At 46.3% G+C, this 21,472-nt stretch overlaps 1 protein-coding gene across 4 annotated transcripts in view; it reads left to right on the top strand.

Moving 5' to 3' along the window:
- The window catches only part of NHS (NHS actin remodeling regulator), a 251,881-nt gene that overhangs the window by 212,747 nt on the left and 17,662 nt on the right, over positions 1-21,472 (top strand). For all 4 annotated transcript variants that reach the window (XM_048066850.2, XM_048066848.2, XM_048066847.2 and 1 more), the window contains exons 2-3: positions 11,969-12,121; positions 14,286-14,419. In XM_048066850.2, coding sequence (XP_047922807.2) covers positions 11,969-12,121; positions 14,286-14,419 — 287 coding nt within the window. The remainder of the gene's footprint in view (positions 1-11,968; positions 12,122-14,285; positions 14,420-21,472) is intronic.

The following is a 21,472-nucleotide window of genomic DNA, read 5'->3' as shown; positions in this document are numbered from 1 at the left end:
GAGGACAGGGCAAGGACAGCAAAATTTGACCCCTGGTCCAGCTTATCATCTCACATTTCCGAGCACGGTTGTCCCCTTCTTCATAAAAATGAGTTTATTTGTTCAGTCTCTTGGGCAATGCTTCACATTTTGAGTGATCACTTGAGGTGATCCCGGTCTCCTGCAAAGGCAGCATCTCTCTTCTTCGTGCCCGGCAGTGCTGGGGCACCTCAGCTGAGCACAGTCCATCTTCCTCTAGTCCTTCCAGGGTGACCAGGGCAGGACAGGCTCCTCCAGAGGACTTTGCGGAGTTCTCTGTGTCTCATTCATACTCAAAATCAGAGAGGAGCCTATCTGCTAGTTATAGAAGTACTCCGGGGAGACGAATCTCCCGAGGGGAAAGTTACTTTTGTTATTACCTTCCATTGTCTGCTTCTTTCTGCTTGGAAGTGTTGTCAGCTCTGCTCCCTGTGAACAAATCTACCTTTCCCAAGGGTGCTTTCTCCCGTGATTCACCATTCCGCTCCGCACGTGATACATTAAGGTCAAACTCCGTTTTCTACTTGATGACCCCATCTTTTACTTACACTTCCTGCATGATCCTTTTAATGACAATGCTCTTTTTCCCTTCTTTTTGCCTTTCCTTTTTCCTTTCCGGAAAGTGTATCCTGGCTTAATTTCTTTTCCTGTGGCTTTTGAAGCGGATTATTTCCTGCCGTTTATTTTTATTTAATTTTCATCACTGCTTGCAATTTAGAGTTTGAAAGCTTCCTGTCCAGTGTTGCAGGCCGATGTCACTCCTCAGCAGTATTCCTGATAGTTACCTCTGGATATTGGCACCCGGCATTTTTGCGCTGGTTCTGGCTGGCTGCAAGGAAACATCCCCATTTCATCACACTTTCTGTTTTTACGCTTCATGTACAGTACTCAGTATATGGTCATAATAACGTGTCTGACCACACATAAAAGGCTATCATTTCATGTGTACGTTAAGCTAGCAACCCTTTGTCACTCTGTGTATTTGCTATGCTAAAGCCCGTGTGTTGAAAGCTGCCTTGCACTGAGTCCAACACACACACAAGCACAGATGAGTTAAAAATGTGCGAGAATTTGCTGTTTGCTGTTATGTCCTGACTGAAAGCTCTTGACAGAGAATGGTCCAGAGCCCTGCAGCATCTGACAAATGCCGGGGCTCTTCAGCAATTGTGGCTGCTAAAAATAAATAAATAAATAGATAGATAAATAAATCAGAACTCAGTTCTGCATAAGTATGTGGCTTAACAATATAAATGTGAGTGCAAACAATAGGATATGGTTTGGGCTCATAAAGCCATATTAGCCATAACAATAAGGGATAGTCTATGTTATAATCTTTATTAACACCTTATGACCCTCTACAAGAAGTAAATGCTTAAAAATTTATGTTAGCTTCAATGTTTTCTAGCTGCATTTTCTGTGCTAGTTGCCATCGGCTGTGATGTCTCAATCCAAGCTAGGGGTTAGCTGGTTAGCATGAGCTGTAGAGGCTCTGTAGCTGGCATGGTAACAGGTTTGCATCCTCTGCAGAGTCATGCAAGGGGATGTGGCTAACAGTGCTCGCCAGCTGGTTAGGTATGCAAGCTAGCATTTACCATTTGGTGATTGTTTGCCATTTTAGGCGTGCAAGGACCTGAAACGCAGTAGAAAAACAGTGCAACGCCTCAGAAAAATGTTGGTACATAAGGTGAGCAAGCTGAGAACATATTATTCAAACAATAATAACAGTGGGAAAATAGCTTATCTTGACGTAAGCTATTTGCTTTGAAGTCTAGGTGTACAATGTCACTGACAAAAGGCTGCAAGACTTGTGTAGGATCTGGTGCCCCGGGGGCTAGTTCTGAGATATGTCCTTGCTTGTGCAGCATCCCCCATGTGCAATGGACGAGCTGTGGACCCATTTTTCCTGATGTGCCTTTGGAGTATGAGGTGCTGCTGCACGCACTGGAGTTTGTGCAATCACGGTGTCCCATGGATTAAAGTAGGTTTTGCATAGGGAGCCAAGGGCTTGAGGAAGGGAAGGTTGTTGCGCTCTCCCCATCTTACAAGGCTAACAAGATTCCATCTGGAATTTCTTCAGCTTTTTGGATAAAATCTGTCTGTGTGAGAAAGCATCGAAGGGGAGAGAGGAAAATCTACATTTTCAGACAGCTCTCCTCCCCTATATGAAACAACAAAGACTGCATTTAGTATTATTTCAACAACTGAAACTCTACAAGTTGGCTAGCCGTGTTACTTCTTCCCAGCTGGCTGCTCAGAGTGGCTCTCTGAACCCTTATGGCCCTGCTTGCTGCAATGTTTTACAGAACTGTCCTGTCAGAGGTGGGACTGAAGAAGGATCCTGCCAGACGGTGTTGAAATAAGACCTCCCCCTCGTTGCCCTGAGCTCCTTTGTGCTAGGTGCTCTGCACACCCAGTTCAAACTCGGTTGTACAAAACTGTACGCTCCAATAAATCACTTGTGGGGTTGAGGCCAAAAAGAACATCTGAGAGGGGTGGTGATGAATGACTTAGGTATTCGCTGAGTTGGGGAAGCCTTTTGTTGGAAGGATGCAAGAAGAACTACCTGGCGAACTAGTTGTATCTTCAGCTTCACCTCTCTGCTAGGCCAGCCTTGGGCCGTCATCAGGGTGGCATGGGAATAACCCAGTGGCGTCGCATGCGTGATTGTTGCCGCCTGAGCCAAGACACAAGCTGCTTTTCTTTTACGGGGAAGAAGCTTCAGTGGTGCAGCCATGACCCCAGGAGCAATTAGAGACCTGGGAGCGAGCCATGTGTCTCAGTGCCTCTGCAGGAAGGGAGTGATGGGGCTGCAGGAGCTGCACGAATGTTTCCCCAGGGGACAAAAAAAGAGTTGCCTTCGGTCCCTCTGAGGTGATTGACTTTCTGTCTTTCCCTGGATGCCTGTGAGTAATTCAGAGGAGCATGTGTGGCAACAGTAGCTTGGTATTTACTAAATATAATTGGAAGAAACTGTTGCTACTTACTTCAACTTGCAGTTAAGCAGTACTCAGGGCATCTAGCCAAGCACACTGAAAAAGACTGATGGGGAGGAAAAAGTGTGAAACATGAGCCACCGTTTCTGCTCTTAACACATGGCTTGTTGTTCCTGAATTTTGGGGGCTTCGTTTCTCAGCCTACGTGCAGTGCCAGTGGAAGGGAAGAGGGGCCCTGCTTATTCTTTTTGAACTCTTCAGTCTTGCTTTTTGCTCAGGAGTAGCTTCTGACCTTGGTCCCTTCTTCTCCCCTGATATTTGCTGAAGCTAAGGGGCTTAAATATGCCAATGAGGAAAGTGTCTCTCTCCTTCTCCTCCCTCCCAGGGAAACCTTCGTTATGGGACTTTCCCTCCCACCTCCAACATGCACTCAGGTCCCCATCACCCAGAAACCACCCTGTTTTCTAACTCTTAATCTCTCTTAATCATAATCACCTTGCTAATGACAATTATCATTATTCACAAATAATAAAGGCAGTTCATTTTTTCTGGAGGACAGATAATGAATGTTGTAAGTTTACATATGATAAATGGGATCTCAGGAACCACTAAAAATAATAATGGGGAAAATATTCTTAGAAAAACATGCCCATACTTTTACACTAGATACAAATTGTAACCCGTGTCTTTGGTTTGGTTTTGCTGTTCACATTTCATAGTGTTTTTCTTCTATAGCGTGTGTCTCGCCCTTCCAGACCAGTGACTTCATCATTACCTGTGGGAAGCCACATCAGGGACTAATAAGATTAAGCAGTGGGGCTACCAGGCTTTATTTCTTATAGGTTATCATCTTGAATGAAGCATAGGTCAGTAGTAAACAAAAATGCTGTCACCTGCTGATGGCCGTCTGATGCCCTGTGCAGAATAAGTCGATGCCCTCAATCTGCTGTCTATGAGACAGGCGTGTGTATCACTGCACCGTCGGTGCAATGCTAAACGACACTCTTGAGAGCTGGATGGGGAAGGCACGGAGATTGATGGAGACTCACTCTTACAGCTTTGATGGAAGGCGGCTGATTATAAAGATTTCAAGGAAAATGGGAATATGTTTGCTGTACTTGGAATAAGTCATCTGAGTCTTATCTTCCCACATGCCGAACACAAGGTATTCTGTGTTGTCATCTTCCTCCGTGCTTTTTCAAGGCTCCTGGGGTTTTACAGCAGCATAGGTTCTTCGTGTTGTGGATGATGATGTGGAAATAGGTGCTGTGATGTACAGGCCTCTGGTCTTGAAAACAGAATCCTTGGCGTGAATGAAAAAGGCTTGCACTGGCCCACTTTAAGTATAAATATTCAGAGAAATATGCAGGGGAATTGAATGTTTTGAGTAGGGGAATAGGCAAGATGCATTACAACTACTGCTGAAACACTGACCTCTGACAAAAGTGTGTATGGAGTAGATAGAATAGTTCATGAAGAAATGGGCTGCTGGGGAACATGAGGATGTTTTTTCACAAGATCTTGAAGGTAAACATTAACCAAGGCAGGTAGAACAGTAAATGAATTTTGTAAAGCTTTGTTCTTGAGTGCTGGCATATGAAATCAGGGTGACGGATCTGAGAGCAACGTCACAGTGAACAGCACACTTTTGTGTTTTAAAAGGAAGAGCATGATGGTGACCTGTTGGAGCAACTAGGGCAAGCTTAATAGTGATTTGGGATGAGGGGATGAGTCCGTACGGGAGAAAAATAGCGGAGCAGTGAGAGAGAATTGCAAAGGATGTATAGAAGTCTGCTTACTGAGTGCATTGCAGAGACCATGCACCACACTGCTGGAGACAAGAGGCTTTATCTTGCTGCGTGTCATCGAGAGTGGGAGTAATGTGAGGGGTCAGCTTGTGAAGAAAGCTGTGTTGACGAGTGCTGAAAGCACGTCAGATTGAGAGAAGTGCTTTCAGCTAATTAAGAATGTGAGACTGAAGGGGATCTTGAGACATTGATTTCAGTTACACGCCACGACATGTGTGTACATAAGCACAGGTATATATGTACATGTGTCTGATGTCATATCATCCCTAGAACTAAGGTGCCATCCCTACCATTAGGTCCAGTAGCCTTAAACTAGTTGGATTTGGGCAATTTTTTTCATTAACACTGTTTATGCCTTTGCTATTTTACTGGCTGATTGGCTTTTTTTTTTTTTTTCTCGTGGAGCATGGTAGCAAATGGAAATGAATGTGGACTCATCTTGAAGAGCAGTTGACCTAACATCACCCTTAAGCTTGCCAGGCAGGACTTGGGTGTTGTCTGCCTGCCCTGCAGGCAACACCAATGCTGCCTGTGGTATCACTCCCACTCTTTGGTTGAACCGCTGAGCTGGGGTGTGAGTCACTTCCCACCTGGGTCGCAGTTTTGAAGAAGTAGAATTGAATTAAATGTTTACTTTAAGGCATACAAGTGCACAACTGAAAAAACTTTTGTCTAGTCATAAGTATTTAGCTGTTCCGGGAGTAGAGCTGGACCATGTTAGCAGTTTTGTTTCTCGCTTACTAACCTGCTTGCCCTGATGGGTTTCCTGCTATCTGTGGCAGAACGAGGACCTTAGAAACACCATGGCTATGCATACATTATTGAGCATTTCAGATGTTTATTAATAGATAAGTGTGTTGCACTCCCTCCAGTGCTTGCTGTCACCATGCATTAGACGGGCAGTGTGCCCAGGAGTATTTCTTCACTGCAGAGCTTGGTGTGATAGGAGTGGGGGCGTACACACATTGCACATATTCATAGAGATGTATAATAACTAGACATGTGCACCTAGAATAAAAATGCCATTCATCTCTCCAGTCTGGCTCATGGGTGAGAAGGGCAGTTCCATTAATGAAACCCCAACAGAAACCTTCTGTCTGTGACTATATTTGCCAGTATTTTGTAGCTGAGAGCATGAAGATCTTTCTTTCCCAGCCACTCTTGGAGGCAGGGGAAAACACAGGCTGGAGAACGGGAATAAAAGTAGAGGAAGAAATCACTGGCAAGAGAAGCTTCGTAGGAATGAAGCGTTAAACATATAAAATGCTGTGCATTTCTGTGAGGTTACCGTCTATCCTGCAGTGACAGCTTTGAAATACTTTGAAATAACAAGTCCCAATCTGGCCACTGTAACTTATTTGACAGAGTTAGGGAAAGCAGTTAAAAATGTGTTCAAACACCGCCAGCAGTGATTGAAAGCAGCAAAGCCAAGAATGAGATTAGCATGTGGCACTCTTCACATAAGTGCATATTGCTTAACAGCATAATCTTCTTACGTGTATAAGAATCACAGACTTCCCAGCCCTCTTGAATTGTGTCTGTTTTTGTGCCAGTTAACTGGATACCAGGTAAATGCAAAATTCAAGGATCTGCACATGAAAATGACATCCAAATTGTATGCTTTCCAATATTTTCATCTTTCCGGATAAGTGAATGCTGAATACGGATGGGGTTTTGTCCACTTGTCCATTTTTTCTCTCCTGAATAGCTGTTATTTCCATATGTGTGGCATAACAGGAGGCAGAGAAGTGTCACAGGGATGCACTAAGAAACTGTGGTTGAAACATGCAACGTTTCACCGTACCGGCAAGAAGTAAAACAATACAAAGAGCATAAGATCACGGTCTTTCTGCTGTCAGTGAAGTTCTGCATTTTGCCTGAGTTTGAAAAATTTGCAAATTGTCCATCCATGAGCATAGAACAGAATAATAACTGTGCTCTTGTCATGTAGCTAAGGGCTGAACTTGTGTTGTTGTGTCTCCCCTCCTGCTTTTCCAGAGGGTGGTTGCAGCCCATGTAGGTGCAGCTGTGCCAGCTCTGATTTCCATGCGTGAGTGCCGGTGGTGGTGCAGATGTGGTGGTCCGGATCCACGTCCAGGCCAGCTTCCCCCACCACATCTCAGGGCTGGTGCTGTTGACGTTTGCTCCTCACACCCATCCTGAGCTGGAGACGCACAGGGCACAAAATTCTCTGAAATAGCAATAATAGGTCCTAGTGATGCATAAGGCCATTGCAAACCATGTTTTCCACTGTGGGATCCCACCGAGGAGTAACCAAGGAGCAGACCATCCAAAATGGGTGTCAGTCACCCCGTGACTGTGGGCACACCAGGAAAGCAGGAAAAAAAGACGTGACTGAGGTTGGGGGGATCCCACCCTGTCACTGAACAAACCCCAAAGACACACAGGAGCGGTGAGGAAAAGGAGACAGGGATTTTGGCACGCAGTTTTCTGTTTCAGTGGGAGTTGGGTATCTCTTGTCTCCTGTCAGAAGCATGGTTACAAAGCCCTGCCAAGGCCCAGGTGCTACCTGCCTCGGCTCTCCGGTGTCCTGGGGCAGCTGGACCGCACACCAGCAGGCCTGGGGACAGAAGGACGGGGAAACATGGTGCCAGGGCATCTGTCCCATTCCTGTCACCTGATGTTGCCCCCAGCACAGGGGCTTCAGAAGAGAAAGCCATCACTGTCAGGAATTGTCAGGCACTTGTCCCACCTCAGAGGAGCCCCAGGCTCTGGCCCCTCAGGGTGCTGTCCCCACTGGGTAGGCCCAGACACCCCCTGTACCATCCCTGGAAGCAGCAGCCACAGAAGAAGCCGCTTTGAAAGTGCTGATACTACACAAAATGTGGGACATGTACAGCAGAGTAGTGACTGTAGGTTTTTACCAGCCGTGTAGGCTTAAGCCCCCTAGATTTTACAGCAGAGACACAAGTGCTTAGGGGAAGCATACATTCGAGACATGCAGGGCTATAAATAAATCTCACATCAGACTCAGCACTTGCCTCAATGAAACATTTATGCACTAATATGCATGATGGAGTTGGATGTGTTGCCGGATTATCTGGTATTTGAGGTGAACTGGTCTCGGTCAGAATTCATTTTCTTGCGATGCTTCGCACACAAACTTGGCAGACAGTAGCTCACCTGTGCAGCCTGTGTGGAAGAGATCATGGTTTTGCCTTTCAGAACCAAGGTGCTTTAATAAGGATGTGGCAGCCGCTGGTTTGGCTTTGCGCGTGCAGGAGCCGGCGGTGTGGTAGCTCTGGGCGATCTGTCCCTGAGCACGTAGGCTCCGTCCTCACTCGCTGCTAAAACCCCCTCTAGGCTCTGCACTTTTTCACACCCCACACCAAATTGTGTTTTCGCTTTGAACCAGGAAAAATAAGAGAAAGTCAAGAAACAGAAGGAGCTGAGGGGGGAGGTGAGCATCTAGAGAAGCAGACGGAGCTGGGGGGGGAAACCCCTGGATCTATCAAATAAATAGAGCAGAAATCTTTCTTGCTTGGCCTTTGTGGTGTTATTATTAGAACAACCACGCTTGAGTGCACTAAAGCCGCACAACCTTCAAGCATCCACATGCAGTTCTGCTACAGCAGGATCCTTTTCTGCTTTGTTAAAGGAGGAGAGAGAGTGAACGAGAGGGCGTGATGACGAGAAGGGTCTATAAATGATAAATATGATCAACTTTGATAAAACAGCTATTTGTGAACCCTCAAAAATCTTCTCATGAGAGCAACCATTACTGTACGTCTGTTTGACATTGGTTGTCAGGAAACCAGCCAACGTTAATGGATCCACAAAATGTAATGGAGAATCCATTTAAATGGTCTCTTGTCGTTTTGTCATCCCACAGACAAAAAACAATTACTTCAGCTTGGGAATGAAATGAACATGATAGTTTATATGATTCACTTGTATGTTCTAAATTGATCGAAGCGCACACTAACAATATATTAACAATCTGTATCTGATGCCTGAAATGCCACTTTTCCTATATCTATGCAGGATTCTTTTCTCATTCACTTTGTTGTCCAGCCATTAATAATTTAAAGACCGTGGCTTTACAGTTTCTGCGCTGCTTTATTTACTATGCGTATAATGATGATGCTCAGGGGCTGGAGGCGCACGCAGGCAAGGCCTTGTTAAAACAGTCTGCAGTGTAAATCACCCAGTGAAGGGAAGCGCTGGCCGAAAGAGATACCTTGCCCCCATTTTACACAACGGAGGCACGGGGAGTCCTACCAATTAACCCAGGCTCTCAGCAGAAGCATGTGGAGAAGCTTTGACAGAAGAGGTCCTTTGCGTCTCAGCCTAGTGGTCTTTGAGTGCTGAATTGCGCTGCCACGGGGCTGGCTTTTGTTGTTTTAGTGGAGGCAGGAGATTCAGCTCCATGCCCAGAGTGAGATGTTTGGCAGCCTGGAAGCTCTCAGCCCTGGTGGCTTCAGCCCCCAGTGCCCAGCTCCCAGGACCTGCACCCAAAAAGTCAGTCTGGATGCCCTTGAAGGAGCACAGGCCAAGCGAGGGTGAAGCAGACACTGGCCCCCCTTTTGGCAGGCAGTCATGTCTTCTGATCCTCCTCCGTCACTTACCGGAGGGCTTTTTCCTTCTCCTGCCCCTTTCCGGGACATGGTTCCAGAGCGTCGCTGCTCTGGGGCTGGGACGCGTCTTCCAGCATCCAGCCTGATGGCATTCGAGGCGGGTTTATACTTCTTTGTCCCTGGGCCAGCGTTGTCCTCCGCCCTGCCCAGTGATTCTCCCTCCCTCTGAGCTTCTCCCCCTGCCCCGCAGGCGGAGGACATTCATCCCCTCACAGCTTTTTCTCCAGCTCTCTTAGTTTCTGTTCTGGAGCGCCTAGAAAATCCACTCCAGCTTTTCAATATTTTAAAGGGCTGTTTGGTTCAGTGCATATCGTGTAATATTTCTGCCTTCTTGGTGTCAGTAGGGCACATTCTCTGGCACAGTGAATCCGAGTTCCTGCCGGAAAAGAGGATGCACAGATGTGCAGTAACAGGGATGTGCGGTAACTGGGACCTTAGTACAGGGTGCTGTGAGCTGCTCAGTGCCCTATCATTTCAACATAAGCAATGTGTTTGCTTGTTATTTTCTTTCTGGTACAGTATTTTTCACAGCTCTGCCAGGTTTCCCTGCTCTCAGAGGCTTGATGGATGGCCAAGAGGTCGTGCTGCTTTATCTGTGATAGCAGCATGTGTCTACCACAGCGAGTGCGGGGCGGGATGGTGTTAGCTTGGTTTCATTTTTAAGTCTCACACAAAGTATGTTAATCCAACTCCTACTCGTCTTACTTGTAAAGCACTGCTGCCAAAGCCAGAGGAGCTTTCTACAAGTTAAATATTGCAGCGAAATCTATTCTACTCTAATGAAATGTCTGAACAGCTCATAAGCAGGTAAAACTTTCCGCTCACTTATTTACCTCCGTCACAGACAACTACTAGAGCTGCAGTCTAGACAGGCTGTTTCTGGGAGCAGGAAGGAACTGCTTGTGCCTGCCTTTTCATTAGCCCCCAGGGTGCAATCTGCGATCATGAATATCACATATCCTGAGCGACAGGAGGAACGGGTGGGGTACCATTGCTGTCTCTCACCAGTTCTTGTCCTGAGACGAGCTTCCCAAGGAGGCGATGCAGCTGCTAGAATGGGATCGGGCCAAGTCCCTTTGTGTCTTGGTGCCTTGTCTGTAAAATAGAAATTGTGCTTGCTTACCCTCAAGGGGTATCCTACAGCCACTACCCACTCCCACCATCCCCTTACCCATTTTTGTCTCACCTCGGTGCAATTCATTGCACCGACAGCACGACCAGTTGCATGGAGTGGCAGTGCAAATAAGCTGGCAATTGAGTAATACCCCATCTGCAAAAGTAAACTGCAAAGCAAAGAGAGGCTGCCTGCTGGGCTCCAAGTTTGGGATGGGGTCAGTGGTGCAAGCTGGTTTTTTCTCATCAAAGAAATCTATAAAGTCTGTCAACATCCTGCACGTGGCAGCAAGGTTTCTGGGTTTCTCCCCTTGTGCGCTCCATCCTTCTCCTACTCTAGATTTTAGCATTTCCTATTCCTTTCTCCATGCAGAATACTGGCATGCCTTCAGTCTGAGTGAATGCCGTTTTGCATTAATGAAAGCAACAAAACCAGAAAGAGCAAAGCATCCCCACCAGAGGTACTGCTGCGGACGTGCTGCTGGTGCCCCTTGGCCTCCCACTCAGGGCACGTCCCTTCTTTTTTTTGTTGTGGCACGCCGAGGGCCATGCAATGGGGGCTGCATTTGCCAGGAACTGTAGAAACAGTGTAAGAGGAGGGCTCTGATGCAAAATATGTGTCATCTAAGTGGGCAACGGGGTGGCTGGAGAAGGGACTGGTGCACAGAGTCATATCACAGAGTTACAGATTGCTGGAAGAGGGCTCCTCTTACCCAAGGAGATTGAAGCTCCTTGGCTGGGCTGGGAACCCCCTGTAGATCCCTCCACCACCCTTCCTCCCACTGCGGTGCCCCGTAAGCAAAGCTCCTTGGCCTTACAAGAGGAGGTCTCTCAGACCTGAAATGTTTCTTGCAACTTTCAGAGGCAGCCTTTGGAGCTTTCTCTGTAGGGGAACTGAACTTTTCCTGTCCCTCAGAAGCCCGTGTCCATCACGGGAACCTTTTCTGAGAGGTGACAGCTAGAGGTGCTCAGCAGGACGGGCAGTTAATCTCGGTCGGTACGGGCTGGGAGGCAGCGAGCCAGCAACCTGTGTCAGGACTTACCCGTGTGTAACGTGATGTAGTGGAAGAGCTACGCCGTGTTGGCAAGGAGGGCGGGTAAATGGGGGATCCGGTCCTCTCGCTGCCGTTGTTCAAAATCTCACTGTGGGAATGTTGCTTAGTTTCTTTGCATTTTCATTTTGTTGCCTATAAAATTATCAGCCCATTAGTCCATACGTTTAACACAGACAATATGTATGCTCGCACCTGCCTGCATCCTTTACTGGAGGTCTGTGATCTGGCAAAAAGGCGTTATCTAAATGCTAAGTGGCACAATGTCATACAGCAACACGGCGAAGATAACGGTGGTTGTTACTTGGTGGGAGGAAGGCTGTTGTAACATCCTCAGTGCTCGTTCTTGGCACTGCTGTTCCAAGCGGGAGCCTTTCCTTTTCAGCTAGACCGACACACAAGATGCTCCAAGTCTTACCGAGGTTTCTCTTTGTTTTTTTCTACAGCTGTCTCCAACCTGGATGCAGAGAGCAAACTGAGCGTCTATTACCGGGCACCTTGGCATCAGCAAAGAAACATTTTCCTCCCCTCCACCAGACCACCGTGTGTGGAGGAGCTGCACCACCACGCCAAGCAGCACCTGCGAGCCCTGCGCAGAGGTAGGTGCTGGCATGTCCCCACCAGGCAGCGCTGGGATGTTTTGTGCACAGCCACGGGGCTGCAGGCACCGCTCTCCCTGGGGAATTAGGGGCTCAGGCTGAGAAATGGGGATGAAGAAGTTCTGCCAGTGCAGAAGGGTTGTGCCATCTGTGACTTGTTTATGGTTACTGGAGGAGATCTGGGATGGGCTTTTTACCACATCCATTTTACATTCTGGTTTTACATGTTCTTCTGTTAAAATTGGTATGTCTGAATTGCAAGTATGAGTGAGTGAATCGATGCACTGACCCCAAAAGGATGGAGGTACTGAGTGAATAAGGTCACATATCTCCCTCTCAATGCTAAAAACACATTAAACAATGCCTCGGCTCCAGGACAGATAAGATTTAACTTCTCAAAGGCTAAACCTGGAGCCCAGCGGTATCAGAGAGAAGCTAATAAGCTCTACAGAAGCTAAGCTGCCCACCTGGGGTCATAAGCAAGATATGGCGCCTTGAGGAGACCTGCGTCCTTCTCAGGTGGCATCTGAGAGCCTGCAGAGAGAGGGAGGGATCCCTGCCATACAGGGAATTTACTAAGTGAAATCACTGAATGGTCCTACACTGCAGGGAAGGGAAAAGATGGAAAGAACGGGAAAATTCCCAACAGAAGGCAAGAAAAAGTAGGCAAAAAATCCTGTCTTTCTTCTGTGTAATAAGGAAGGATAAAATTCATGCAGGGCACTTTTAAAATGTTCAGCTGCAGCCTCCTGTGTTGGAAGTGTTTTGCACCAGCAGCTATCATTGCCTTGACCATTTATTGTTGTTATTGGGTTATAATAATAATTACTCGGATCTGTGGAGCAACTTTTAGCTGGATGCAACATTCCTGTCAATTCCCACATGTGAACCTCTCTGCAGAGTTTATCTCAGGCTCACACTGTGGGTGCAGGATGTCCTCAGAGCACTGCAAAGAGCAATAAGGCAGGATTGCAGTCGCAGTCGTGCTCAAGTAGAGCAGAAGTTGGCTTTTCTTTTCTCAGCAGCTTTGCTTTGCAGCCGTCCCAGCACCAGGCTGGTCTCTGCCTGCCATCTGGTGGGCAGCTCAAATCCTGACACCGGTGGGGAAGGCAGCTGGCAGAAATGCCTCATCGCTTTCAAGTATCACGGCTCACTTTGGGCAATTTCCCATCCTCCGTATTTAAAGGCAGCCGTGCAGGTTCAGCAGGCAGCTTGTCATGTGCTGCTTTTTTTAATTCTCTAAATAATTGTGTATATTGGAGTGAAATTGTAATCTGAAATTTACCCTAAACATGTTTATTGTCTCTCTCCCGTTTCTTCTATTAGAATTTCTTCATTATCTCTCTATTTAACCAGGGGTAATTCAAACTAAACATGAGATCAGGAAACAGCTAGCCATACTAACAAACGTGGTTGGCTGGACCGTAGCTCTGTGAATTAGGTGAATCCATCATCCCCTTCCAGCAGCACTCTGAGCGAACAATAGTCACCCAACTGTCACCTAAAATTACAGATGGGAAATCCATGAGCTTTCCCCCATTCACATGGAAAGTTTCAGAGACTTGGGACTGATGCTGGAAGAGGGCTGGGTGTTGTCAGCCCATGGTGAAGGAAGACTCCTATGGGTCAGGAGAAGAGCAATGGTGATTTTTCCAGGATGGGTTCCTCCGTGCTGGGACACAGAGAGGCTGCAGCAATGACCATCTTGATGTCAGGGCAGGGAAGGAAGTCCTACCTGTGACTGTGTTTCCCTCATAAGGTTATATTTTATATTTTATAGGGGTAGAATGCAGGTGTTCATGCATCTTGACTTTCCAAGGCAACAGAAGCTGCAGGTTCCCACTGGGAATCAGGGGCTGTGTCCCAGGCACTTACAAGTTAGCTCCTTTGTCCCTTGCAATAAGTACCATGTGGGGTGAATTCAGCTTCAGCGCACGTGCTGGGATACGTTTTGTAGGCATTGGTCTTCCAGGGCCTGGGAGACCAGAAAGTGCTTCTATTCAGTTCCAGTAAGGATCATCGGTAGTGCTCAGTGGAGAAGAGGAGGAACTTCAGCATTGGAGTTTCTGTCATATTTGTAAATCTGTTGCATTGCTAGTGAAGTCATTTCTATGTTTTTAGTGCTCTGAAAGACTCATGTCCTCTTTATTCTCCTCCAAAACAGAACATCGAAGCCGAGGTGATAACAGAGAGCAAAAAGCCCCAGGGCCCATCTCTGTGGTGGCTCCCCCCTTTCCTCCCTTCCCTGCAGTCTGCACTCAGAAGAGGCAAGCGACAAAGAACCGGCACTTCCTACCCGTAAGTCTTTCCTGCATGCTACAAGTACCCCATGTGAACACATCATTAGCATTGTGGGACCCTAGGTGTGACACTGCTTCACGAGTACCCCCCGAGCATGTACAGGGACAACACAACTCGCCTTGGCATCTCATCAGTAACACAGCTCAGGTAGCAGCTTCCAGCAGCCAGCCTCAGGGTGGAAGTTTCCACTACAAAACCTCTTATTTTTCACCCCCGGCCAGCACACGTACACACTTGTTCATATGCTTCTCCACAGTCCTTCACGTTCTCTGCTCCTGCATTGGGCAGCACTTCCAGGACGCTCCTGTAATTTCAGTAAGTGCTGTAATTTCAGCCCTGAATTATCATTGCCAGGAGCCAAGAGCTCAAGGGCTTTGAGTACTGACTGGAGGCTTGCACGGGTGCAGAGAGGCTCAGCAGCACGTCTCCAGCTATCAGGAGCTGCAGTTTCCACTCACGTAGGACAACGGTACCTCTGTGGTCCTGGGTGCTTGACCCATAGGTGCCAGATTGGCTAAATTCTGCTCTGGGCTAAGAGCTATTGCATTCCTCAAACCAACTGAAACACCACGGGTCCAGCTTGGGTTTGACTTGTGATGCACATGCCCAATGCCAGCCCTCGGTGTAGGGATATATGGGCATGTGCAGGCACAGGGACATTGGCATCTTCAGAGATACTGCAGCCATGAGCACATTATAAATGTATAGCTGTTGAATTGTCACCTACTGAACTTAAAATTCCAAGTCTGTTCACCCTAATCCATAACATTAACCACATAGAACTACTGTAACAGTAAATGAGTCACAGTGTGAAGAACCTGCTCAGGAACTTAAACTTCGGTCCACAGAAAGAGCTTTGTTTCTCATTTGTGAGCACGAAATGCATGACAAGGTTTTGATTAGGTTGACCATTCTGGCTTTTTGGCTGCTTATCTGGATAATTTCAAGGAGAGCATCACCATCGCTTCAGGCGTTGAACTGGCTAGATTTGCAGGCCTTATGAATCAACTGAAAGGAGATATTCTGATGTTAAGGGACAGCATAGAAAAGGAAGGCATAAAGGAGAAACAGGCTTACCTTCTTCTTCTCTGTAAGTTGCCATCAAAGCTAGTGCTGTTGTAGGGTCACTGAAAGGTAAAGGAGAGGTGACCCCACATTACAGATCAGAACTGGTTACGGATAATAGTTTAGACAATATACTGAACATAAAGCTCTCTTAGTTAGTATCAGATGGGGAACAAGTCATATCTTATGAAACTGCATACTCGGTGTTGAAAGGCCTGAATCTTTGCTGTGCTTGGAGCCAGTGCGTTTTAGACATTACTTCCATCTGTGTAACACAAAATAATAATAAATAGTGAGCAACCCTCTGAGTCCTGTATTAGATGGTAAAATTAAGTCATGCTGAATACAGATGTTTTGGCTTTATCAGCAAGTCCACCTTTTTCTTTTCAAGAAGGAAAATATTAAGCTTTGTGCCCACCCATGCTGGGGCTTTTTTTGGAAGCTGACCAGGATCAGTGGTCCCCTGAGGAGAAGCAAACAAGAGCAGCTTGGAGGTTGCAGTCCTATGGATTTCAAGGCATCTGGAAAGGCTCTGCTTTGGGAAGTGCAAATACTCCAAGGCCAGGGTACTTCAAAGTGCCTTGACCCATTTTTTAGGGAACTCCTTGTCCACGGGGCAACCATAAATCGAGAGAACAATGCAAGATGAAACAGCACATGAATGCTCCGTCTGGGAGAAGGCTAATCCAAGATTTTTACAAGATACTGCAACAATGAATAACTAATTGATACTGTGCCAGCCTTCATGACTTAATGATATCATTACAAGAGATAGTTGAGAGTGCTGTTATTGGCTAGCTTGCTCTTTTTGGCATAAGCTTTTTGACATCTGCAGGTGCGTACATACTTCAGGGGTGGCTGGAATTGTTTGATACCTGACGCCAGTTGATTGTATCATCTGTTCATCAATGAACTAAAGATGTTAAGTCCCACAAGAGTTTTTATTCATGGCACAGCAGTCTATTCTGAATTCAGCTGTTGTGGTACATGGGAAAGGTGCTGGTGAAAGTGATATTAAACGACAATAGAAGCCCTTTTCTGAGTTCCCTAGAAATTAGGAAAGTGTTCAACGAGAAGCTGGGAAATTTTTAAGTTATAGGATTGACTTTTCCAAATTGGGCATCTAAGTTAAACATGTGCATTGAGGCACTGAAATAAGTTACCACTGTGAAAACTGTGAGAATTATCTGTAGTGAAAGCTACCATAAAACAGATCACCAGTCTGAGACCAGCTGAGGCCTCCAGATTCCTACATTTTGGCTGCTGTTTTTATTGCTAGCAAGTATGAGCTTTCCCAAAGATCTTACTTATTGTTTAGTAAAGCTAGAGAATATCAACCTCAACAGCTGAAGATTCACTTCTAAGCATGGCTGGCTGTTTTTGCGGGGAGAAAGATGCCAAAGTCCCATAAATTCCAAGGAAGACCAAAAGAATTAAAGTCCAAAGTGACTGATGCCAGGGAAAATGGGTCTGGAAGGCCATTTTGAACTGTTCCATCACAAGATCACGTTGTCATGGAGCAGCAGAGAACAAGAAGCAGCTGTGTCCTGGGATCTTTTGTGTCCTAGGATCTTTTGTGTCCCTGACAAGATGTGTTTGAAGGTAGCTTCATTATAGTCTACTCTTGTTACAGGAGCTGCCCTGATTTGTCCACTTAGCCCAGAGGCCAGAATGGGATCCTTCAGGAAAGTGTATAAGAACAGGGCATGATTTATGCCATTTATTGTCCCATGATTTATTCTTCCAGTTTCATGCAGAAATGAATTACAGAGTTCCAGAGCTAGAGATCCAATACAGAATAACACCCACCAAGGAATAAGTCTGCATTGATTTTGAGACTTGTTTAATCCCCTTTTTTAGCAAATTTACACCTTTGCCCTCAACAAGATTCTGTGATAATAACTTTAACAGTCTGTATGAAAATATATCTTTTGTTTGTTTCAGTCCTGATGCCTCATAATTTCATTGCACCCCTTCTAGTTTTTAGAGTGTGAGAAATAGTGAGCACTGTTTCCCTGTTCACTTTCTCCATGCCTTCCCCCTCCCCCCATTTTTGCAGACATGGTTTTACTTCCCCATCCATCCCAGACATTCATTTTTCAAGCTGAAGAACTCTAGCATGCTTAGTCTCTCTCTACGCAGAGGACCTATACAACCAAACAAATTTATAAGCTTCATTCATTCAGGCATTTTTGCCAATGAAGAAAACAAAAAATAATCTGAGGAAAGTACAAGGAAGGTGCAGACTTGGGAAAATGAGGGAAATATTCTTTACACATGTTCCCATGACAACCCTGCCTGTAGCTCTGCTGAGTGTGAAGATGCTGTGTCATTGCAGCTGCATTTCAGACTTCTCTTTCATATTCTCCACGTTTTTTTCTTTCTCTGTTTTTACTAAGTGCCTCCAGCGAGGCTCCTAAATCTCAGTGTTCAAGTTCAGAGTGCAGGTGCCATGGGACCACAATTTCTCAAACCCCTCGTGGCACAGCTGGTATAATAAAATAAGGGAGATCAAGCAAGGAACCCATAATATCTGGAAATTCACACTCATGGTTGCACAGGGTGCAGTGTCAGTTTGCTCATAATTACAACCTGAGCAGAAATCTAAGGGACAGGAAGCAGGAGGTTGTTTTCCAGTCAGGCTTTGCCTCTCCCTGAGACCTCAGCTAGAACAAACGTGAAAAGAAAATAATGGATCAGGTAATTTATTCTATGCCCCTGCCATTTCAAAAATACTCCCTGTGGTCTACCTTGGGGTGCTTTGCACAGCACACACCTAAGTTTTACACAATTTTGTGCTGAAGCTCTACGAAGCCTCAATAAAGAAATAACTGAGTTAAGGGCTAGGCAGGAGTTGGGCTCTGTACTTTCTGTGTCCAAATCCTGCCTGTAGCTGTTAAAAATGAAAGCCAGCTGACATTATTCATCAGAATGAACTTGTACAGCACTATTTGTGCAGTAAGCGTAATATCTACTACCCTGTATCGTGGGATTATTGTTTGCACCTTCATCTGCTGGAATGCCATGTGTGGTATGACTTCTGTCAGAAAGCACATCTTTACCTTGTCAAAACATTGAACAGTACATTAATCATTAAAGGACTGTCAGTACTTGAACAGATCACATTTGTGATGCTCCAAAATAAAATAAAACACCCACAAGCAGATAAAACAAAAATTTGAGGAGAATGTAACATATGGAAATATAAATATTGAGAGCAGCAGGTGAGCAGGGCTGTGCTTTGCTGCAGAAATAGCAGCCAGAAGTATTCCTATTTTCAGTGTCAGCTGACTGCATAAGAAAGATGCTGTATGGGTAGGAATGTTAATTTCTGATTAAGGAGTCAGCTGTGCTCTGAAAACACTGGAAAGCTGCTAACCTTTTATTAGTATTTCTTCTCCCTTTGCCAGAGTTTTAATTTTTCCAACATGCAAATCCATACCATTTCCTTGAGCTCCTGTGAGTTAATGAAGCAGCAGGCTCTCCATTTTACAGGCAGAGGAGGAGAGAGTGGGAGGGAGCTTTCACCCAGGGCCACAGAAGGAGTCAGGAGCAGGCTCATGCAAACGTAGGACAAAATACCAGTTCTCGTTTGCTCTGCGTGTTACCTTTCCAGTACGTGAATGATTGCCTTCAAATGTCAGGTCGGGATGCACTGATAATGAGTACGTATGATTTATGAGCTCACTTAGCTTGGAAGCATCCTGCATATGTTCCCTTTGCTGCTGGAAACGGACCATACACAAAGCTTGCCGACGCTGAAGCGATATGCTAATGCGCTGCCCACTTTATTCATAAGGTCATCCTGGGAAGGCAGTGTCTACCACCCGGTGCTATAGAAGCCTGAAGTCATAAACAATATTGATCCCTTGTGCTTGTCATTGGCTGTAACTTATATGCAGCAGGAGTAAGGGATAACCCGCTGGGGAGCAGAGCCGTGCTGCCAGCCACCTCCTGCCCTCACCCCGGCTGCTGCAGGGGTTGTGACTCGGCCACCAACATTTCCTGGGAGACAACGCATCGCCCACACGGTCAAACCAGTGCCGAGGGCATGGGGAAAGGATCAACTCAGCTGTGACTCCATTAGACAAACACGCTGAGGATAAATGTGTATAGCTCTTGACAAGGCTATTGCATTCTCAAAACGGCTTTAATTATTGGAACAGAAATAAGCTCTTTATTCCTGGTGTTATGTTTTTCGCCTCACCGTTGCACAGTGCTCAGTATGTCCTGTGCTCTAACTTTGAACTCCAAGTATCTCCCGTAACACTATGGCTGTAAGGCAGGCAGGCTAGATACACGACCTAGTGCACACGGTGCTTCTTGCACTAGTCTTCCCTTGTATCTTGAAGATCCTAAACTGCAGGCATCTCAAAGTGCACCTCAGAGCTTTGGACGATGTAGAACAGAAGGGGGGATTAAGTGGTAATTTTGTACTGTTACTGACCCACTCATTTCCTCCTCCTGATCCCAGTTCTGGGACAACAAATGGGGTGGTCTCATAAATTGCCAGGCTGGCAAGTTCGTGACAGCCGATTTGCTTGTTTGTCACTGCTCTGATGGGGTTTAGGGTTCTCATCAGCTGAAAGGATGATTCACGTGTCCTGACTTAGGTATCTGCAAGTAACGCTAGGCTCCTCTTAAAATCAATGGGGCAAGCGTTCAGGGCTGAGTCGCCTCATCCCGAGTTAGGTACTGATGAAGGTTGAGCTGAATTTCTCTGTGGCGATCTCACCTTCTGCTTGCCTATAGGGAAGCCCAGCTGACAATCTCAGGCTTGGACATCCTCACTTTTTTTGTTGCAGTGCACAGAAACCAAAGACTTTCACACTGAAGAGATGCAGAGCACTGAGAAATCAGATCACGTGCATATGCAACCAAGATTTTTACTGCAGAGCAGATTCAAGAGCACAGTGACACCTCTGCAACTGCAGTTGATGGGATAGCTCAGAAAACAGAGAGGCTCACATTTGTCAGTGACTGCAGAATAAATCCCTATTCAAGCAATTACACACCAGTTTGGTTTCAAAGCAATCTTAGCCCATTAAAGAAAAATGCCTATTTAAAGTATTCTGGCTTTGTATTTAACAGATTGATTATCACCATTGCTATTTGCCAAGCACACCCACACAAAAGAAATTCACTTTGAAAACTGCCTAACTGCAGATTTGCCCATTGGACCAGAACAGCCTTGGGTATATAATAATAATTTCTTGCTTAATTATGTGTTTACTCAAGACATTTAGAGATATTCTGGTCTTCTGAGTGAATGAGAACATTTGAGGGACAGCAGCTCGCTCCCTCCCCCAGCACGGAGGTATTGAAACGTTGGGGCTGCTGCTGTATCACAGCGTGCCCAGCTGCCGAGTGGTGGGCACCGCGCCGGATCCAGCAGTAGGTGACCTTGGGACCCCTCGGTCAGGTCACAGTGGAAGGTCATGCCACCATGACAGCAGGAGCTGAGATTCTTGCCATTTTAGGCCTACTCCTCCATGGCATTTCACCCGTTTCCATGGCAGGGAGAAGAAAAGACAGTACTCAGTCAACCTTTGCCTTTCCCACCTTTCATTGTTCTTCCATGTTAAGTCCCCACCCTAGGAAGTCTGTCCTGCCGTGCTTAAGCAGAGACCTGAGACCTTGGCAAGTGAAGTGAAGTCTGTGGGTACGTGTAACTAACGGGTGTTTTCCTGGAGGAATCAGAAAGGCAGAGGAGCACATGGGGAGGTAGAAAAGCCCTGATCCAATGGGACAGGTTGATGGGTAGCCAGCCCGTGTTTGTGTCTGCTGTAGCCCGTAGCTACTCTCTCCAAGGCCAGAGTCGAGCTCACACTGTTTCTCCCTTGGAGGTTTGCCCTCAGAAGCTCATGGGACAGGAGGTCCCTCCTCATCCCCTTCTTCTTGTGCACCGACTGGGACCCTCATGAGCTTTTGTGGAGCTTCCAAGATATGTAAAAGATTTTCATGTGCTGGACTCATCACCTCAGC

Source organism: Anser cygnoides, chromosome 1 (genome assembly GCF_040182565.1).
Source record: "Anser cygnoides isolate HZ-2024a breed goose chromosome 1, Taihu_goose_T2T_genome, whole genome shotgun sequence".
NCBI lineage: Eukaryota > Metazoa > Chordata > Aves > Anseriformes > Anatidae > Anser > Anser cygnoides.
The sequence above is the reverse complement of the archived record's forward strand: the minus strand, read 5'-3'. Positions and strand labels throughout refer to the sequence as shown.